The 23,330-nt window shown below is 36.0% G+C and overlaps 1 protein-coding gene across 1 annotated transcript in view; it reads left to right on the forward strand.

Annotated features, from left to right (window-relative positions):
- Positions 1 to 23,330, forward strand: part of HMGCLL1 (3-hydroxymethyl-3-methylglutaryl-CoA lyase like 1) — a 76,751-nt gene that overhangs the window by 32,601 nt on the left and 20,820 nt on the right. Inside the window, exons 6-7 of the mRNA XM_053973995.1 lie at positions 10,097 to 10,160; positions 14,542 to 14,730. Coding sequence (XP_053829970.1) covers positions 10,097 to 10,160; positions 14,542 to 14,730 — 253 coding nt within the window. The remainder of the gene's footprint in view (positions 1 to 10,096; positions 10,161 to 14,541; positions 14,731 to 23,330) is intronic.

Genomic DNA, 23,330 nt, shown 5'->3' on the forward strand with positions numbered 1-23,330 from the left:
TTGAGAGAAAGTAATTAATTAGTCCCCAAATATTGAATTACATTTGGAAGACTTCTGGAGTTTTTAATTGTATTTAATGAGATAAAACTCTGGGTTTCTCTTCCTCAATGAAAAAAATTAAAAGATAATCAGAAAGTAAAAGTTAAATTGAGATTTCACAGAAATAATTCAGTGCAATCCTGGTGACTCTTTCTTGGAAGTAAAACAATCAAAAATAATTAGCTATTAAAGTCTGTGGTTTTTGATCCCATCTTTAGCTGTTGCTAAGGAAGCTGCTTTTAGTGACAGATACAATAAACAGCATTTTGGTATCTTGCTTCCATGCAATTTTTTTAAAATGCTGAAACAGTCAAAGGTTTGTGGCAAGTTTATTTTGGTATTCAGTATTTTGAATAGGTGCTCATGGTTTGACTGGTTGTTACTTAATTGAAGAAAATTAGTTTCAGGTTTTTTGTTGTGTAGATATTATTTACTGACAATAATTATTGTTTTTCTCTATGGTTGTAACATGAGGCACATCTGAGCATGACCACACAACAAGCCTGAGCTTGTCATTCTAAATTTTCTAGTAGTTACTAGAGGGAATTAGGCAACATTCTTGCTGTGGTTTACTGTATGTGCTTTTAAAAAGTACCTGTCATAGGATCAGATGAAACATTCTCTGGATGATCCATCCTTTTGGCTGCAAAGGAGTTTAGGTCCATCCAGTGTTGATCATTCTATAGGTGGCCTGTCTAAGGCTAGGTTGTGGATGACTATCTCTGATATCAGGAATAAGAACAAATGAATCCCATTCTACTTCTGCACAGGCAAAGGATTAGGACCGTGTAATTTGTGTAAATTACATGAAATAGAAGAAATGTAATAATAGGCTTTATGCTGCAAAGTATCACAAAATGAAGCTGTTGACTAAACAGGGAAAGATTTTTACTCTGTGGACTTAGTTTTTAATCACTGCTTTAGACATTGGCTGATTCAAAGAACCATCGCCAAAACCTTCAGCCCGTCCTCAAGAAAGCTCCCAGGACTACATATTTTAAATTATAATATAGATTTTGTAGGCTAAATATTTTGCTACAATTACCAAAGTAATAAAAATAACAATATGCATAAACTGTATTTGTGTTCATTTCAATACAGAGATTGTTTCTTTTCTAAAGCACTATTATTGTTTAAAGTGTTATTTATTTGCAGGAAATGGATAATTTAGTGCCTTGCCCTAACTCCTTATTTGAGCAGTTGAAAAATACTTCCAAAAATAATTTTAAGGGGTTCAAATTGTATTTCCTATTTTTACTGGCAATTTACAATTTATGTAGTCACCATAAATCATTGGCAATACTTGAATCTTATGAAAAATGCACTCAAACAGTTGAAACTAAACTTTTAGCTTTTGCATGTCTTACTGTTACTACAGCTGCGCTAACACTGACTCCATCATCATCCAAAAAATTTATGTTGTCAGCTGTCACATTTAAAATCTGTAGCACAGTCCACAGTTTTCTAAATGTTTACTAAATCAGTTCAAATGTTTATGAAGAATTGAAATGTTGCATATGGTCTTAGAAGTTAGACCATTTATTAGCATCATAAAGGGGCGGGGTTCTGTTGGTTTTTGTTTGGGGTTTTGGGTTAGTTTGAGAGTTTTTCTAATACATGCGTAAAAACTTTACAATAACATCTGGGACACACTCTGTGAAGACACTCAGCCAAATCAGTTATGAACTGTGTGATCAGCTAATTACTGCTATGTGTGTTTTGCATGTAAAGTGACACAAAATAGTGCTGGTTTTAAATTTGCACCTTGCAATGCATGATTTGGGTGCTATTAAAAATATCACAACTTCAGTGATTAAAAATTAAGTCTTAACAGCCAGGATTGATAAAAAATTGTGGGAAATGGTAATTAGAAGTAGTCACTTGCATTGTCCTTTAACTTGTGTATCATGAATGTACATATGAAGAAAATGTTAAGTAAATTCTGAATAAGCTGGTTTCTTCCAAGTTAATGAATTCCATTAAGCTAGAATCTTCTAAGTTAATGTATTCCAAAAGTTAAAAAGATGGAGGAATTAATTGCAATTAGTATGATAGAACAGTAAAGGAAGTAAGGACTGGTATTCTTCTCTCTTTTCCAAAAATAGTGCTTTGTGTCCTCTGACCATGGCATAAAATCAGACTATCTCATTATCTCGCTCAGAAATATTCAATACTATGTAGGACTTCCTTATTCCTAACAAAAAATGAACAAGGGATATAAGCCTGAAAGGTTGTAATTTTTTTCCTTTACTAAAAAAACACTTCTCCATGGTCAGCAATTACAAGCTGTATTTATGTCCCAGACCTGAAGAATGTTCATGTGAATTACCCTTTTAAGGCCATTTGTTCAAATGTGAATGTGTATGCAAATACTTAGAGATTCAGTGTTAAAAAAACAGATCCAAGTGTGATTGCTGTAGAATACCTCTAGAGGCATTTCCTTACAAAGCTGCTGCTTCATAAATTAAAGCACATGCAATCACACATTAATTCTGAACTGCTCTATGTAATTCCTTTGTTTATATCCTATGCTTTTTAAGAGTGAGTTGTATGGTGCAGTTCACAGTACATAAAAGCGTTTTGAAATGTATCACTATTTGGCTTACATCTGTGTTTGCACAGAATTCAAATATTGGTTGATATACTTGAAATATAGCAATATTTTTTCCTTGAAAAATAGATAACAATGTTGTGTATTATTATTATTATTATTATTATTATTATTTTTATTATTATTATTATTATTATTATTACCACCTTTTATATTATGCTATAATAAAGATTACAGGTTGCAACATACTTTATTCTTTGTTGATTATAGGAAATAATTATTGGTTCACTTTGGTGCTAATATATATTAAACAAAATACAATAAAGACTTAAATAATTGATTCTAGTTATCTCTGTCTTGTGCTAATGATATCGAGATTTCTTTTGGAAAAATATGTGGAAGAGTAAATTATTTTTATTTAAATGTACTTGCAACAATTAGTTTTAGAAACTAATAGTGAAGCCTGTTTTGTTTATAAAGACACAGCCTGATTATCTAAAACTCCTGATTATCAGGATAATCAGATCTTTATAATTCAGTTCAACAATGTTCTTTTTTTCTTCTTTTATTACAGTCCATCCAAAGTAACTTAAGTTGAGATATTTGGATGGCCATACAGTAGCAAAACTTTTAGATGTAATTAGAACTCCATAAGCTAAACTCAGCAATTCAGTTTCACACAAATGCATACAGTTCAAAGCTGTGTATGTCTTACAAATATAGAGAGAAACTCAGAACTCATATTTTCTGGTTTTCTAGAATACTTAGGGCTCAAATATGTTTTTTACATTGCTTTAGACTGCCCATTTTAAAGACTACACTCTGTAGTTAAACATAGTCACAATTATTTTGAGAATATTGTGATTTATACTAGTATCACTTTTCTAGATAGTAAAACCAGTGTAACATCTTCGTGTCACTATAAATGAGCCTATAGTTGGGGTTATGGAAACAACAAAATGTAGATGAGCATTTAATAGACTTGGAAGGAACACAGTTTTGTATGTGAATGGTAAACAAATCTACAGGGTTACGCAGTATTAAAGCAGCTGGAATCAGTGCCCTGGAGAAGTTTGAGAAGCCAGAGATTGCTGGGATGTGGGGACTTAGCGAATTTCTCTGTACTGGCAACAGGTTAAGAACTGGATCTTGGAACTGGCTCTACCATACTGGATGATTGCACTTTGTGAAGGTTTCCTGAGGAATAAATTTATATCAACTTTTACCCATTATTTTTTTAGCGTAAATCAGTGTAAAATGTTAGTATGAAATTATAAGGTAACAATGTGATGTGTTTGCTACTGTGTTACTGATAGCTCCATATGTAGCTAGAGTTATTGAAAGTTAAATGGTTGAGTTACTGTAACAGTTTGGTTACATTTTAGAGGAGTAACTATTTTGTAGAACATAGTTCAGTATTTTATCTTGTCATAGTTCACAATTTAATGGTGATTTTTTTGCATTTAAAATATTAACAAATATTTTTTTCTGTTGTATTCACTGTGGAAAGGATAAGGATACTATTACTTGTAACTGGGCACTAAATACATGGAGAGATTGTTTCATTTTTTCTTTTTTTTTTTTTTTTAGGTGAGAGAGAGAGGGTGTTTGGGGGGTTTTTTGATTGTTTTTAAAATCAAATGTGAAAAAAAGATCCTGGCCTTATTTACACATTTTGGACTTGGCTTGGAAAATCTATTTCTGGAAGAATCTCCTTTCTCTCTCTCTTCACTTCTTTGTGTTTTCTCTCTCCCTACAGTAAAGACTCCCTGTTTTTAATAAATGGTTTTCTTTGGAAAGAGACAGAATAGATCAACCTTAATATTATGAATCCATCAAATGATAGGCATGTACATTTGAGCACAAACATCCAATAAAAATAAATACATCTGCAGTGAACATGGTAAATTATATGCAAACTTACACTGTAATAATAAACAGGAAACAGCAGCATCTGAGTCTGCAACTGGCTTCTCAGGAGGCTTCATGCTTCCAGCTGTGGTAGCAGCTGTGGATCTGGCTGTGGGACTCGTGCTGAAACAAGTTGACAAAGGGCTGATTACAACATGGAGTTCAGTTTTTGCTTGGATTCATTTTCCTTTTAACACACTTTGGTTAAGAAATGTTTGCTCATTTACCCTGTTTGTGGTTTTATATCCTTCACTTCACAGGCACTGGGCTGATGTGATTATCACCATTCCTAGTGACCTTGATCATGGGGACCTTGTACTGTCTATACCATTCGTGGAACACTGAAATTTGGTTTTGGCATACTGGAAGAAATTGAAAACTCTCTTCCTCTTCCTTCTCCCTCCCCATCCCCAGAGGCTGTTCAGCATTTTTGTGCAAAATATTACAGTCAGGTTTGTTGTGTGTTTTTTTAGGTTTTGTTTTTGTTTTATATGCATAGGAAACAATTTAGTAGAAGACTGAATGATACTCATCTGCAGTGAAATCTGCAGACAGACGAGAGACTGGGTAAACTCTGCCAGGTGAAACTAGTAGAAAACTTCTTTTTATCACTTAAAGGGAAGGATTCTGATTTCTCAAAACCTGAGTGAGCGAAACAGCATATACTTACGTGTTGCTAAAGCATCATGTATCAATGTGTTCACTTGCAAGTCCTTCTTTCCATCTCTGGCTTCATGGGCTGTTGTCTTTTTTTGTGTGCTGAAGACTTAGTTAAGCTACATCTGGCCTTGATTCAGCAAAGATTTAAGCACATACTTAGAATTAAACACTTCCATTGCAGGTTCCACTTTGTGAACTCCCAGATATTTGCTTCTGCTCTCATACTGTGGAGTATCTTGTGAATATTCTGAGACCGGAACAGTCTCTTTCATTATGGTATATTTTTTAGTTTCAGTCCTGCTATCTTTTTAGAAAGCAGCTGTATTCTCCAACTTAATTGAATTCACAAATTAAATCCCAGTTACATCTGTAATTTATTGCTCAAACTCTTCTCTTTCCTCTGCTGCTTTTCTTCACATAGGATCTTGCTTTTTCTCCTAAGAAAAATAGATACCATATCCTCTTCTTTCTGTCCTTTCTCCTCTACTGTCAGAGCAGCAGAAGTTTCTTGTCTACTTTCTAACTGTACCCCCTCCACTTGCCCCAGTGACCCCATGTTCTGTTCTTCCTCTTATTTCTTCCCTCCCTTATTCTCTTTCTTAACCTCTCACTGTCCTCTGGCTCTTTTCCACTTGCAATATAAGCAAGCATTTGCCTCTTAAAACTTGCACCTTTGACCCTACTTGGTTCTTCATATCATATCTCATCTCCTATCTCTTCTTCATTCCTAAGCTCATTGAAGGCGCTGTTTATAATTACTGTCTAGAGACCCTCTTCTGTGATTCTCTCCTATAACTCCTACACTTTGGCTTCTGTTCCTTGCTTGCAACTGCAACAACTCTCACCAAACTCCCTGTTGACAAGATCTCGGAAACAGTAGTCTCTTCATTCTTCTTGATTTGTCAGTAGTGTTTGCTGCAGTTGACCAGACTATTCCTTTAAATTGTGTCTTCTTCTGCTCTCTGTGGCTCTGTTTTGGTAATTTTCTTCTTTCCAGCAGTTCTGCAGAATATCCTTCAAAGTTGTTTCCGATGTTGGAGTCATGTGGGTGGAGGTTTTGGGGCCCTGATTTGGTTGTATTCTCTTGTGATTTTAATGCCCTTTGGGTTCTTTCATACCCAAAAATAAAAGAAAAATGTAACAGCCAAATTTATCTGTAGATAACAGATCTACCTTTGTATTGAAACATAATTCCTCACACATCCACTTAGTAGTTTGGAAGCACACAAATGCAATTACAAAGCATCCCACACAGCACTGCCTTAATTCTAAATTTCCTGGCAAATACTCAGACCAGACACATGATTATCTTCGCTCTTTCACACAGACATGTGTGTTTTCACATGCTAGGACTCTGTACCCCCACTAGCAGTATTCAGTGCTTGCCTGCCTATGTTCCAGCTTGCATGTAGTTTTCTGCAACTGACTCAAATTGTATTTCATTTCCTATAAGAATACAGCAAGACCTTTTCAAAAAGAATTCTGCAGAGCTTCATCTTAGGCCCTGTGTTCTTGACCATTTTCATAAATGACTTGGACACAGGACTGGAAGGGATACTAAGCAAGCTTGAAAATGATACAAAACTGTGAGGAGCTGTCAACTTCCTTGAAAGCAGGGAGGCCCTGCAGAGAGACAATGACAAATTAGAGGTCTGGGCAATCACCAACCCTATGAAGGGAATGGGCCAGATTCTGCACCTGGGATGGGGCAAGCTTGGATGTACAGACAATCTGGGGAATGAGATGCTGGAAAGCAGTGCCCCCAAAAGGGACCTGGGGGTCATGGTCAATGACAAGTTGAGTCTGAGTTAGCAGTGCCCTGGCAGCCAGGAGGGCCAGCCCTGTCCTGGGGGGCATCAGGCCCAGCATGGCCAGTGGGCAAGGGAGGGGATTGTCCCACTCTGCTCTGCACTGGGGTGGCCTCAGTTGGAATATTGGGTGCGGTTTTGGGTGCCACAATACAAGATAGATATTCAAAGAAGGGAAACAAAGATGGTGAAGGGCCTTTAGGGGAAGCTGTATGGGGAGCAGCTGAGGTCACTTGGTCTGTTCAGCCTGGAAGAGACTGAGGGGAGACCTCACTGCAGTTACAGCTTCTTGTAAGTGGAAGAGGGGCAGACACTGATCTCTTCTCTGTGGTGATCCATGGCAGGACCTGAGGGAATGGTCTGAAGATGTGCCAGGGGAGGATAGGTTGGATATTAGAAATAGATTCTTCACCCAGAGGATGGTTGGACACTGGAACAGCTCCCCAGCAGTGGTTACAGCACCAAACCTGACAGAGTTTGAGAAGAATTTCAACAATGCTCTCAGGCACATGGCTTGACTCTTGGGGATGGTGCTGTGCAGGGTCCAGGAGCTGGACTCAGTGATCCTTGTGACATCCTTCCAGCTCAGCTTATTTTGTGATTCTGTCTGATATTTTATGTCTTCTATTAAAAATGCTTATCCTGATGTATGTCTGGAGTGCACTTTGCTCTTTTACAGCTGCATTTTAAGTACTTCGCTTTCAAATTTAATGTTATCACCACATCTCTACTTTTTTTTCCAACTCATTAAATGAAAATATTAGATAAAATTCTGCCAAGCTCATTCTTGATGAACTCTACTGAAAATTTGTCTTTTCATTCTTCACAGGACTTTGTTGTCTCTCTGGTAGGAAGTTATTTTCCTGTCAAATTCTTTCAGTAATCCCTATTTTCTCCAGTTTAATATTGAATATCAGATGCCCAGATAGATTATATCTACCATATTTTCCTTGTTTAAAATGTCAGTCGAGTCGCAATGGTGCAAGTATGCAGAGAGTTCATAATCTCAAACAGATTTGTGTATTGTAGCAGGCAGATTCCTCAGGTCACCACATACTTTCATACCCCAGCAGGCCCAGCTGAATTATGTGAGCTCAGGCAAGTTTCTGCTGTCTGGTGTGAACCACAGGGAGTATTCTGTTGTTCTCTGGATACCTTTTGGCCTGCTTTTACTTTTGTTTGCCCTACTTCATCCCAGATGTCGTTCATGCCACATTATCACTACCAAATGCATGTCTTCTTGATCTGACATATGCAGGCATTAGGAACCTGTAAAGATATGTAAGTAAAGGGAACATGTGCACATATGTACTGTATGTTTTGCATTTACTTAGTATTTAGTGCTGTTCTTAATCACTTCATAAAAAGTGCTGTGGCTGATAATGAAAATAATTTCAGTAGGTCTATGCAGTCACTAGCTTTAGGCACTGTAGTATTATGTAAAAAGCAATCCTTTGGGTCTGAAATTCTTCACACTTAGTTTCATTTGAAAAACTGTATGCATAAAAAAAAATTAAGGAAATTATCCTAAATTGCTTTTCAGTTACATGTCACTGAAAATCAGGACAGTGTTTAACTGTTAACAGTAGCTACATTATCTTTAATGTAGATATGAAAATTCAGAATTTTGGAATTTAAACAGTGACATCTAAATTGAGGCTGATAGTTAATGAATTCTGTGGCCAGGTTTCAAAAACCTGGTTTTCATAATGACATATAGATAATTGAAATCATGCCTAGTAGGCATCTGGATTAAAATTATGAGCAGGACATAATGGACCCAACCACTTTTCTGGAAACAAAATTAATTTCCATTTCTTTGTCAGAGCTAATCAAACTCTTTTTACATTTAAGGTTGGCTTAATTCTTACTGTTACTTCTAGTGAGCCAGCAGCATGCCTTCATATAAGGGTGGAATATATTCTATGCATTAAAATAGGGACTTTTTTTTTCACAATTTGTTTTTGCCTGTTACTGATCCTAATTTCACATTCTATCAATCAGTTTCTCCTTCAACTGCAAAGAAACAATACATCCTTTACCCCATGGACCTGGACTACATACAAACTGGCATCTGTTCAATCCCTTTTGCATTATGCAGTGTATAATTTTACATTATATCCTTCAGTGTTGAGCGAAAGGGAATGATGGAAGATCGATGAAGGCTCTTGTTCTCCTGTTAAGCAGTTGAGCAACCTCCCGCTGGGACTGGGGCTCTCCAGGCCTCTGAATCTGTTGTAAATCCTTTTACAGTCACACTTTTGATTTTGACTGGATGTTTCTGATTAGTTTAATCATATTCCTGATCAATTTAAGATAAACAATTAGTAGTTTAATTAGAATTTCATGGGTCTTAATTATCATTAAAAAGAGGAAATTTAAACTGGATTCTGTGCTAATAGAGCATTAAGGGCTGAAGTTTGGTTGTGGCTTTCAGTTTTTCTTCTTTGTGGAGCCAATAGCTGCTGAGGGACACAGTTTGGCTTCTCAGTTTCTTCTTGTCCCAAGGCATGCCTAAATTGCAGCTTGCAATGGAGCTATAATTCTTCTGGGGCACTGGGACAGAAATGCCAGTACAGAGAGAGTGTGAAAACTTCCTCATTCACTGTAGTTCTGATGAGATGGTGGGGTTGTCAGAAGGAGTCTGTGTCCATGTTTGCTCACTATGATCTGGCTAGGTAGTACAAGAAAGAAAGTGTTATCTTTCTCTGAATACCCTGTGAGGGAAAGGCAAGGCAGAGTTTGAGCTGACTTGCAACTTCAGACAGGAATACCAAGAAAAACCAAGTCTCCTACAACATTGTAAACTTGGCCACATTGCCAGTCCTTTACAACTCATGACATATATTGAGCATAACTAAAGCTTTGCATTGCTGTTCTGTGATCTGAAAGGAAAACTGATAAACCTGTTGTCATCTGATGTAATTTTAACTTTTCATTCAAATCTTTATTCTACATTGATTGGTTTATGTGTTCAGAATTATATTTAATCTATTTGTAATGTAGCATGGACAAATGCATATATATATAAACAAACAAACAAACAAATATATATATATATCTATATAAAAATTAAATAAATAAATAATTATATAAACCAGAACATTGTGTTTTCTTTTTGTTATAGGTATGTGTCCTGTGCCTTGGGATGCCCATATGAAGGAACCGTTGTACCAGACAAAGTGGCTGAAGTAAGAGAGAATTTCTTTTTAATGGCTTGTCTTTTTAATTAATCAAAAATACATTTAAAAATGTCTGAAAGCAATTCTCTCTACTTAATCATAAAAAGGTCTTTAATGGATAAAATTTAAGGAAAACAAGAAAAAAAACTTGCTAATGCTAAAACTTGGTACATAACCTCACTTAACCCCATACAGTCAAATGTGAGAAAAATAGCATATTTTGATTGCTATCAGTCATGGAAAAAAATATTATGTACTACTTTGTCTAGCAAGAAGGTAAGAAATTACTTAAGGAAATAGACTCACGCATGTGTGTTAGTGGACTATGTTGTACAGGAGGGTTTTCTGCACAGCTTTTTGCTTTTTAAATCCATTTTATGCTGGAGTAAGCACACTGTGTTGTCATTGTGCTTCTGGTGAGGGTCATGTGATTGACACATGAACCAAAACTCACCCCCAATATGTTTTCTTAAATTGCTCTAGTGCCATGACGAAATAAGTTGCACCTTCCCTCCCTGCTCCTTTTTCTCATTTAGAATATAGGATAAGGAAGAAGATATTAGTCCAGCCCTTTTTCCAGAAGAGAGATGAGTGAAACAGAAGTGTAAAATTTTGCAGGAAGGCAAAGCAGGCATCAAAGTTTAAGTGGACTGGAAAAAAAGAAAGTGGAGTAAAAATTCCAAAAGGCTTAAGACAGAACATGCTGGCCTTCCACCTAGGGACAGCCTTGTCTTCTCTAGGAGACTTAATCACCTATTTTTGTTGATCTGGCAGAATATCCAAACCATTATATTTTAATTTGTAGCACTAGCAACTAGTCAACATTTGTCTGTGTGTGCGGTTTTCAGGTCCTGTTCTCCTGCATCTTCTTCTAGTATACACTCCAGATGGAATTTGTGACAATACTTCTCCCACAGCATCCACACATACTCAGACTCTTTGGAAAAAAAAAAAAAAAAAAAAGCTAATTTGGGAGGTACTCAGTATTTCTAAATTTATTTGTTTTAATATGAAGTGAAGGTTAGAAATGACACAGCTTTAGTTAGAGCAGTGATCACATACTGTTTACCATGTTCCCCAACTGGCTTCTTTTCATGTGTTGCTTGTTTTTACTGAGAAAAGCTCCTTTTACTGAGAAGAGCTCCTTCTCAGTTTGCCAGTGGGATTGCTATTTAATGTTCCAGACCTGCAAACTTTTGCTCACAGAGCTATTTTAATCTCTATCTTCATCTTAATAAGTGTCATCTTGCGTACCTGTCTACCACTGTGTATGTGTTCATGAATAAAAGCTACCACATTAAATTTATTAATTCCATCCCTGATTCAGCAAGCACTGCCGTATATATAGAAGTATCTGATGGATTTTATATAAATGCATGCACAGAATCAGCATTACCAAAATTACTGGCTGAGTTGCTAAGCTCTTTCAGAAAGCTGCTGCTCTGGTCATCATCTTTTTGGGATGGGAGCCTTTTGACTCCCTTGAGTGTGTATTGCAATCAGCAGCTGTGATTGAGAGGTTTAGGCAGTTTCTCCTGCAGTCAGTAACAGTGACCATTTTAGGTTTTTTTTAAGCAAAATATTTTTTAACTGAAGCAAAAGCAATTAGAAGAGGTGGATTATTTCAGACTACATGCATTATTACAGATTGTAGCAGACTAGATTAATTTCTGTCATGCTAGATATGTAACTGTTTTACACATAGTTATCGAGTGAGTGCAAAATTCAGATGCCTTTAGACTTCTGGAATCTATCAGGTGTATTTGTATGGTTCTTTATTTAAAACAGACAAACAAACAAACAGTTTTCATATCCTAAAATCAGTTGCCTAGTCTTATCCTATTACTCTGCTGATTCTTGAAAGGAAGTCACTGCTTAACCATTTATCATTTTGTGGTTTGGATATTTCAACTTTAGGCAGATAAAGCTTTAAAGTTTTCGGAAATACTGTATAATATACTTGAAGCCAGTTGTAGAATCCATTATCATATGCTTGGCTGTTTTTGACTTTCTGCCTGCTTATTTATTTCTTTAGCTTCCTTTTAACCTAAAGCAGTGAATTCATTAAATTAAATATTATCCAGGACACATTGTGATCTACAGAAAATGTACTTACTCTTGTTTGAATATTATTGGATCATTAAAGTTTCCTTTACAGCACAAGAACTGCAGTTTTTTTAGATTGTTAGTTGATTAAAATAATCTATAACTGGTTTTTGTATTCCATATAGGAGTATAGTTTTAGATATTATTTCTAGGAGTAGGACTATTCACATACCTAAGAGGTTGCAGCACTGGTTCCCCAATTCCCATTTTGATCAATGCTTGGTGTCATGACAATGTTTCCAAAGCACAAGACTCATATGCATAGCAAAACTGCTCAGTGGTGCAGAACACAACCCTGTTCAATCAACAAAGCTGAAAGCTCATAATCACATCCTGATTACATATAAAAACAGTGCTTTCTCTTCTCCCACATTCTCCTCCCAAAAATCCACATTGAAAACTTACAAAACTGTAACTAACAAACTGCCTTCAACTATGGCAGAATAGAAAATTCAGTACAAAAACTCCCATTCAGCTTCCAAGCTTTAAATTAAATAGAGATCTCTTTTTAAGGATCACTTTAAGTTTAGATCATGACGAGTGATGCATTGATGTTAAGTTTCACCCTCTCTTCTTACATCTTTCAGAACTCTGCATTTAGGAAGCTGAAAGACCTAAGGACTGAGCATGAAAAAGAAGTGAATGCAATATTTCTAGCAGTTTATATAGTCCAATTTATGACTAAAATACTCAGCTAGAAAAACTTCGAATCGTGCATTAAAAAGAAGAGGGGGGAAAATGCAGTACGTTTCTTTGCCCTGATCTTAAAGAAACACTAAGGTTTGGGGTTTAACTGAATATAATCCACCCCTAACTGCAGATAATCCTTTTTCTTTCTTACAACAGTAGTCTAGTTAAAATGCCTGCCATGTGTTGATGATATAAAAATATGCTGTGAGATAAATCCCTTTTGCATTCTGGTGAATGTCCCTTTCTTAAAATGTATGTTGAATTTATGTGTATATGAACCAAGGAATCTGACTTTAAAGCACAGTTTTACCACATTTGCAATAGTCATAGCACTTCCAAGCCTTAAGCAGGATGATTTAGATGATTTCTTTTTTTCAGCTGTTCTTTGAATTAAGTGAACAGCAATATTAATCCAGCGCTTCCGAGACTGCTGGTGCAGCACTTTGTCCGCTTCCTCAGACATGCTCACAGCAATCCTACTGATGAAGCCCTGGAATTGTTTTAACAGCAGACTGCAGTGTGACTTAAGATGTCTTTTTGGAAGAGAGTTGTATTTTTTCATCTCTAAACAGTTAGTTTCTAAACCAGGATTCTGTTCCAGTGGAGTGGTCTTTTGGGATCTTTCATACACAGTGGGGAATCCTAAAGGGGACAAACATATTGAGCAGCTGAAAATAAAGTGGAATCTTTCCAAATGATTCCAACAAAAATAAGATGGAAAGCTCCTGCATTCGATTCCTGAAGCAATATTTTCAGTGAAAATATGATTTTGTGCTTCTGAATGTGTTTCTCTCCATGCAAAAATTATGGAGCCAGACCTCAGTTTTCACTCATGCAAAGAACTCCTTGAAGACGAAATTCCAGAAATATTTAGGGCTCTGCCTACATAAGTAAGACCTATTTGTATATGGTTTTGTTTGATATTAAGAACATTTTTAAAACTTAAGGACTAGAATGTTAATTAAGTTGCAGTTTTGCTTTGTTAGTATTTGAATGTTTGATTTCATGAAAAGCAAGAAAAATAAATATTGCAAAATTAGTGTTGACTGCAGCACGTTAAAATTTCAGTTTTCATTGATTTTTTAAGTGCCAAGAGAAAGAAAAATCAGGCTTTTTATTAATTATTTATTATCTTTGTTGGCTTCATATAATGTGCAAACAAAAGGACAGGTCTTTACCCTGCACATCTTGTAAGCTGAAAAGTACATGGAGAAAACCAAACAGCTGGGAAGTCCCCAGAGAGGAGAAAATGTTAGGAAAGGGCTTGACAGAAACTTAATTCATAATGTTAAAATTTTGCTCATTTGGATTCTGTGGGAAAGTCAGAAAGCAAGTTTCTGATGGATTTGACTTGGTTAGCTATTCCATGTACAGAATGTAGCAGAACTATAATTTTGAAATAAAGAGGATCCATGGGATGTTCTTCTCCTATGGCAGTTTTCAAGAATGAATATAGGTTGTCTGATAAATAGATCCACCTCAGTAGGTCAAAACCTAAAACCTGTACAGAAGTATGTCCTTTATAGTGTATGTTCTTGCCCCTATTTTATACTCTTTCATCTTCACCTCTTGGTGTTTTTCTGTTTCCAATCAGGTATCTAAGCGGCTGTACAGTATGGGCTGTTATGAAATCTCTCTGGGAGATACAATTGGTGTGGGGACGCCTGGAAGTATGAAGAAAATGCTGGAAGCTGTTATGAAGGAAATTCCTTTGAGTGCTCTTGCTGTTCACTGTCATGACACGTATGGCCAGGCGTTAGCCAATATCCTCACAGCCATGCAGGTGACTTGGTTTCTTGCTTTATAATATACAATAATGGTATTCTTATTTTAATTCAATGTGCAATTTTAAACAATCCTGCCATTAAAGAAATCATTACAAGAGCAAAAAGGCACTCACTAAACTTTAGGAAAGTATTCCTCACGCATCAGATCGTCTACTGGTATTATTGTTGTTGTTTTTACCAGGAAATGTCAAAATTTATTTATTAATTACCTTCAATTCCATACAAAATCATTAAGAAACAGTTATGATTATTACATTTCATTGACATTAGATGAAGGAAGGACATTAAATACTTTTTTTCTGATATCTCAGATTCCAGTTTTCTTAGGAACAGCCGTATGTTTGTTTTCCACTAAATTAAAATTTCTACTTTGAAGATGTGTCTAAAAATAAAATGGATTAATGCATAATTACATGTTGATTTCAGATGGATAAATCTAAAATATTGGTAGTTATGTACACAGAATAGTCTAGGTAATTTTATCACTATTCATATGCCTTCATTATTCTTTTTTGTTCATCAGTTATGCCTTCCAAGTAAGATTAGCAACAGCTTTATATTTTATTTAATCAGCATTCAAATCTATGCCTAAGTAATCAGAGTTAATTTCTGTAAGAGATTTTTTCCCCTTATGTTGATATATTTTTCAGAATAGAACACAATGCAGAAGACAGACTGCAAGTTCTTATGTAGTTTTTGTAAACATATAATCCTGAGAAATATCTTAATATGCATGTGCTTTGCTAAGGAGACCTACTTTTACTAAGCCTTACAGAGTCATTAGCTATTTACAAAGCATAGGCCTTTATTTTATATTTAATGGTGTCTTCTGTTTCCATGCAATTCAGGCAGTCACTTTGAAGGTCCAAGTTTCTTTTGTTTGTATTTTGGCAGAGCTCATATGATGTTATTTAGATACAATTGTGTTAACAGTATTAGTGGTATACACTACAAGAGGAACAAGGAAGGCTTCAATATGGGAACCCACAGGTATTCAATTAAATAGGGAATGAGAAAATCTGGTAAGAAAGGTTCTACTTTTACTCACAGCATTCACTATTCACCCTTACTCACTTTTACTGTTACAAATGTGTGTGAACGTACCATGGGATAAATAAATTGCTAATTTCACAGTTAGCTTCAGTTGCAGATGCAATAGCTAAAAGTATGTAAACCCCTGAGCATGGGAGGAGTTGGCCATAAAAATACTTGAAGCATTGTTTTTCAAATCCTTCCTTAAAATAATTGCCGTCATGGTGCCTACTAAACACTGAACAATGGCTGTGCTTGGTTAACTCCAGTATTTGTTGTAAGTGATTCTTGTCTCATGTTTACCTCTGTATCTTTTTATTTCATTCTTAAACCAACTGCGTAAGAGCTGAAGGTCAAAAAAATCTCGTAGGTACCTAATGTGCAGTTTAAGGTAATTAAAATGCAAATTCAAGGGAGCAAAAGACTTAAAAAGAATTTCCTATGCAACCTTCTCAGATTTCTGGGAAGGCAGGGGTGCCTGAGACCCACCAGAAAACTTCCCTCTGTTGTCAGGGTCTCCTACAGTACATGTCTAAAGGTGAAGTGGTTTTGGCTGAGCTGAACTTGTCATAGAGTTTGCCAAAAGTCCTTGATGAAGCAGGCATTACACAGTCTCACTGACTGGCTTTGTGCAAGCAGCTCCTTGGCTCACGTAGAAGAAGGTCCCCAGGCTTTTGGATCCTCAAACAGATCCTGAACCTCACAGCGTCCTCTCTTGTCTCTGGTCAAAAACCCAAGGCAGCTAGCAATGAATTATAACTCCTTCTAAAGCAATACTCCTTCTAAAACAGGGACTCCTAAGCTGCCGGTCGGCTGTGTGGTGAAGTGCTAAAGCCAGTTGATCAGAGTGCCCAGGTCACTTCTAGTCCCTGCTGTCAGCCTTGCCTGTGCTTTCCTTTCTGCCAAAGATACAGGAATAGCAGAGCACTGGAATAAAACCCCTTGTCTTCAACTCAGCTGCTGTTTCCTAAACCAAACTCTTCTCAGACACAATTCCTTTCCCATCCCCCTTTATGGGTCTGCGTAACTGACACAATATTTCAGCAAGAGTGAAATGTGTTTGGGGGCTCATAGAAATAATAGACTACAGTTATTGTTTGAAAACAAGTTTAAAGAACATTCAGCAGACAAATTACACTCTTCCTAAGACATTGCTAAACAGCCCCAGGCTGAGTACTGTTGTATTGTATATTGTATTTCCTAAGAATTAATGAATGACAGCTGGAAAGCCACAAATCACTCTGCACTAATTCAGGCATTGCTTCGATGGGAAATCTCCTAGGAGTAGAAAGAGTTGCTGGTAATTCAGAAAGTGATTTTTTATACAGATCACATTGTTTCATGCAGGATTATACTACCCAGAATATTTTCTTTCATTTGGGACTGATCCAAAGTCATCTAGAACTGACAGGCCGTATCTGTATAAGAAATTAGGAGGGCTAGTAGTCTTGCAATTTTAGTATTCAGTTTTGTATGTGTTGTTTTAGCATAAAGATAGGTAGTGAAAGATGGGAGAGAGATTAGCCAACTTTTAAAGCATAAGTAATTTTTTGAATTGCTGAAGCAAATAATACAGATAGAAAGGAAATGCACTTCATTTTATTAAAATAATCTGTGTAAAAATGCGAGGAACATGAAGTGATGCTTCAAAAGATACCAGTAAGCATTTATAGTAGAAACATGACTGGCTCTTGGTTATATGGCTTAATATAAAACTACCAGAGTATATAATTTACTGAAAAGACGATTCAGAAGATGGGAAATGATGTGGAGATCTAGTTAGAGGTTATGGTATTTTGAGTAAAATTACATGTGTGCATTAGCTAATGTGACAAACACATAGTGTAGCTAACAGAAATAGTAAAATATTTATAGGAAATTGTTACAGACCTCCAAGGAAGGGTAAAAAGATAGGTCAGGAAATTTCTTTATGGAGAGGCTCCGGTAAGGTAGGCCTTACCTTATCTACGATCTAAGGAGATTTGTGTTTCATTGACAATTGATTCCTGTTGTGTGTACAGAATGGGTGTGGAAAGAAAAGTATTTAATGGAAGTGTCAAAGAACTCTTTTCCTGTAAAGCATGTGTAGTTGCCAGAAATTGATTTGTCTGTCTTTATAACATATATTCAAACAAGAGAAAGACTATGCTAAGAGGCAAAGAGGACATTTGTCTGGCTGTGATACCTGAATAAAGGAAACAACCACATGATTGTCCCATAGAATTTTATCAAACACAAATTGCTATCCTAATTCATTAAAATGAACTGATCCCCACACTATGAGGATCAAATTCTAACTTAAAGAAAACAATAATAAAACTCTAATGGCTTAGAAAGACCAAGTATTTTTACCACCTTGTGTGATCATATTCACTCTGTTGGACACCGAAAGATGAATGAGATTGATTACATGCCAAATGAAACTTCATTTTATGAGTTCTTTTTCCAGAAAACAGGAATTTTTATATAAAATCCCCACTTTAGTACCAAAACCAGAATTTATCAAGCCTATAATTAAACTTTCAAGGTTCAGACTGCAAAATCCAGATTTGAGAGTACAGGTTTTTATTACAAACATTATAATATACCCCCTTTTATAGAGCTTGAAATATTTAATAACATTTTATTAATTTCTTTAAGATCCTTGAATTTTAAAGATGAAATAAACTTAAGAGAAAAGTAAATCCAAATTAGAATGGCTGACTGCTGACCTTTTCCCTGCATCACTTAACTGAATTGATTCAAGTCTCTTGGTCTATGCTGGAGACCCTATCTAAACTGCGTATTTTTGTGCATCCAGTTTACTTATGTAGTAAAATCTAGGTTCACTCAAAGGCACTCAGTATTGGCCTGGCTGGCCAGAAGCAGGAGAGGAATCTGAATAAAGGTGCTGAAGTTCATGGTTTATTAATTTGCAAGAATGATTTTTTACAGGAATAGAGCTTATAACATGAGCCAGCAGCATGAAATGGTAGAGCCTAAGTTAAGCGACTAAAAAACCCTGCGTTTAAAATTCCCTCCTCCGTGATTTACATGAACTTCCATACAGAACTTTGGGTGAGATGAATTTTCCACCCAAAACCATCTCCTGGTTGTAGCTGTCCATCTTGTCCCTTTCTTATTTTTAAATACAGGATTTGGTTTTATAGCTGTTGAGCTTGCTTGAAGTCACAAGCTGTCATGGCCCCTTTCAGGTGCAAGTTAGAGGCCAGCTTGCTGCAGAGACCTCTTGTCCAGGAGCTGCTTGCTGCTAAGGATCCTCAGTGCAGGCTCTCTCTCCTTCACCTGGCAGTGGCTTTAAACCTGAAGCTCTAGTGCTTGGCCCTTGCCTGAGCTACTCTGCAGCAGCATTGCAATTGCACTTGTGCCATCTGGTGCCTCCCTGATTCTCATTCTCATCCTCACCTGCCGGCTTGACTTACTGGCTTACCCTCAGACCTGGCTGATCTTGTCTGATCCTGGTTATTGTGTCCAGACCTGATTCCAATCTTGAATCTCTGACTCAACTTCTTGGCTGTGTTTTTCTGGTCATGTTGCTGCCACTGCCTGCCTGGCTATGACTCTGGACTCCTTACTTGCCTTCTTTTACGCGTAGTCTGTCCTTGCTGCTTTTTAGGGCAGTTGAGTCTTTAGAGAAGGGACTGGCAACCAATAACTTGAGCTTTAAGGATGGCTTTTAATGGCAGGTAGTGGAGTGGGTGCTGAGAGTTGGCAGGTCTCATGTGCTTTGATCTTGGAGCTCAGCTGGCACCTTTGTCTTGCAGAGGCAAGATAGTCTGTTATATTCAGAAAGCATTTCCTGGTGTCTGGGCATACACAAAGCCCTAACAGATCTCCACTTGCAGCTCTGTTGGTAAAAATAAAAACCTCAAGAAAGCCTGAGAAATTGGTCTTGGTGTCTGACAGAACTTAAATGTCTCTCTCAGGTGCCAGATTATGTTCACTGACATTTTCCTCTTAAGTTTTCAGATCTGAATTTCTGTCATTCTCTTCTGACATAAGATAATATATCTGTAATGCCCATAGTGATGAATTTCCAAATAAATGCATCATTTGTAAGAACACTTCTCTACTAGAAGATTCACTTAACATTTGTATCCTGCACTCAGTTCTATCACCTTGCATTTGTCTGGCATATTTTAGTAGCTATCTACAAGATTGATGGCTCATCCTAGCTTATCCCAGTGAATGACTAGCAGTTACAGCTAGAAACCAAGCAAGTTAGGTAGCTGAATAGAATAGAGGAGTGATAAAATAAAATAATGGTAAAATGGCATGAAAATATGGATAGAAGTGGTGGAAGGCTGAATGAGAAAAAGGCAAATGCATGTGTGTATTACTTCCAGATAAATTGTTTCAGGGTTTCTTTTCATTATTTATTACCTTTTTACTGAATTATACATAAAAACTTACACCAGTTAATCTCTTGATTTAAAAAGAAGCAACAGGATAATTTTCTTCAGTACAGTTTTATGAAACTATGTTGTAAAAAGTTATAAGCACAATATCTTCCGTTTTCACGGGTTTTATGTAGTGATCAAGAAAGAAAAAAAAAAAAAACCCACAAATTAATACCCTATCATTCTTCATTTGTAAGCAACATTGTCTTTTTATTTTCCTGAAAAGCACAATCATCCAGAGCTATAGTGCAGTACAATGAATTGACACTTCTGTTTTAAGGCAAAGATAGATAACTAAGGCTTATCTATGAAAAAATGTGAAGCCACACTATGAAAAAGTGTGAAGCCTTGCATGTACTCACTGTGCTAAGAATTTCTCCTCTATCAGTGAATATGCACTTTTTAGCTGAGGAAGCTGGTCCAGCCAGATTTGTCTGTTGCTACAAACATCAAAAAATACTGGTTTTGGGGAGTTCTATGGTAACTGACAAATTGAATTTGTATTGACCTGCCAAAATTCTTGCTTCAATAATGCATTAAATGATACTCGTATTTTGGGTTTTTTTCAGCAGTGTGCTGGGGCACTCACTACCTGGCAATTTAATTATTGATATCTGAACTAAATTTTAACAGAGCGAAAAATAATCATGACAGTTCTGTTAAAATTTCAATACTGTCTTACAGACTGTTTTTCTAAGCTAATAGGGAGGTACTGTATGGAATTAAGGAGGTACAGGAGGCAGGAACCATAACATACATCTTGGCTTGTCTTTTCCTAATTTGACATGTCACTGTACCCATGGTTTTTTCTTATTTTTTTTAATTTGTAAAACTGAAATAAAGCTTGTCTTTTACTTTGCAAAGTGCTAGGAAAAAAACAGAGGAAGTTCATCAGACAAGTACAGATATTTTTTATGAAGATTTAAAACTTAATTTTTAAATTTGAAATTTAAAAACAGAATAGATTTCAAGTTTTGTGTAGAATGTACTTTTTAGATTAAAAAAGCTACGGTATATGAGTGAGCAAATGATCAAATTACTTATGTGCCTAATAAATTATCTGAGCCCTGTAACCTTCCATTTCTTTGATCCTGCACAACCTGGCACTCTGAAGACATTATGAAGCACAATGTGAGCGTAGGAGAGAATTGCCATATGAAGTATGCACATATTAGGGGATACTGAAAAAATTTAATATGCTTGCATTTCTATTTTGGGGAAAGCATAGAAATGGAAAGGCTTCAGCAGACCTCACAAGTTTGCTTTCCTCTGCTGTTTACAAATATATGCCAGGAAACTGCAGAAGATTTAACAGAGATCTCCAGAAACTAATTTCAAGGTTCAGATATGGAAACATTACAAAAAAATTCAGCTTGACTGAGGGTAGCTGTACAGAATTCAGGATGGGCTGGTCATGCTTCAGTATTTTGCTGGAATTCTTCAAGGCAATCATTGCCAAAGAAGACAAAGGATGTACAAAGGCCATCATATGCTTTGATTTTTTAGAAAACAATTTACAGTGTTCTGCACTGAAAGTTCATATTAAGGTGTGGAGGCATTTAATAAGTGGAAAGTTGGCTAAATGGCAGGAAACAAATGGAATTATGAAATGGAACTTCTTTAAGCTGGAAAGCATCCATCAGCAGAGTTGTGGATATATTGGCTCGTGGATCCTAGGTTTTCCTGCTTAAATGAATGATTTGCAATACTGTAATGCTCATGTTAAGGGTAATTGTTTTAACTTGTAGAAATTAATTTTTTTCAAATTTTAGATTTCAATTGTGAGAAACAGGATAGCTAGCACAATTTTTAAGTGGAAATCTGTGTTATATTCTAAAGCATGCAAAAGAAAATGTTTGAGATCAAACATAAGAGAAAATTATAGGTAAAGCAAGAGACTTTAAACCAAAATATTAGGTAAAGCAAGAAACTTTACTGCAACATGCCTGTTCTTTTAAATAAGGGTATTCCCAGATTTCTACTTTTGGATTTTTATAAGAATTAAATTATCCAGGGCACTTATTGTGTTTTTTCTGGGTCTGAAAGTATAAACAGTACTTTTGAATTGTTAACAAGCTAGGCAAAATGTTGTCAGTAAAATAAAATTATTTAGAAAACATCATTTTGCCTTTTTGTTTCTGTTTCCTTTTATTCCCCCTTCCCTGTGGAAATGACATAGCACTTAGCTAAAACTAGCAATTAAAAAAGCAGTTGTTGGAGACAAAGAAGTATGTGACAGTAGGAAAGCATGTGGGTAGAATTGTTTGAGATTGAAAACTAACAAGACAGGTGAATAATACTCTATTTGAAAGCACATAAGTTAGGGGGGAAATGGCAGGTGAATTATGCAAAGGTAGTAGGCTACTAAATATTCATTTTCTTCCTCTGAAGAAAACTTAAAAAGAGGGTGTCTACTTTGAGAAAGTAGGAAAAAAAGCTTGCATTCGATCAAACAGTATTGCTACTGTGAGCAGTCAGCTAGTTATTATTGTAAATGAAAAAACATACTGCACAAATGGATAAATCAGACCTACACATGGGAAGAAAATAAAACATAGGTGTTCATGCTCAAAATCTGACAGATGTTTTCCAGTATTTTGTCTTTTTGATTTTTTTTTTTTGGTACTGATTTTATGGTTTTGCCTGTAATGTCAGCAAAATAAGGAGTTAAGCAAATGAACAGGCAGCACCACTCCTGCTCTTTTCCCAAATCAGTACAAAAGAATTAGCAACCCTAGTTTTACTCTTCTCTTAGATCAGTACAAAAGAATTAGCAACTGTATTTTTATTGCTTTCTGCTGCTTTTTGCAGAATGTGCACAGTGTGCAATTTTTGAGGAACTGTAAGTTTTTGACCCCTATCCTTATGCTTCAGAAAACCTTGATAGTGTGAGAGTCTACAAATAAATTAATCATTACTATTATTATGACTGTTACAGTATAATTGGGGAAAAACCTAAATAGTAGACTTTGCTTCAAGGTTCTTATTGTTTGAACATTTTAGGATAGGAAGGGGAATATATTTGATATTGTGTTGTTATATTTGTATTGAAATAGCAGTGAGAGTTCCTGAGGCAGATTTGTTTACATGCATATACCAATAGGTAGCCTGTATGTATGGTTTTGTGGGTTTTGATTTTTATTTGAAATTAAACTTAGCTTACT

This window comes from Vidua macroura, chromosome 3 (genome assembly GCF_024509145.1).
Source record: "Vidua macroura isolate BioBank_ID:100142 chromosome 3, ASM2450914v1, whole genome shotgun sequence".
NCBI lineage: Eukaryota > Metazoa > Chordata > Aves > Passeriformes > Viduidae > Vidua > Vidua macroura.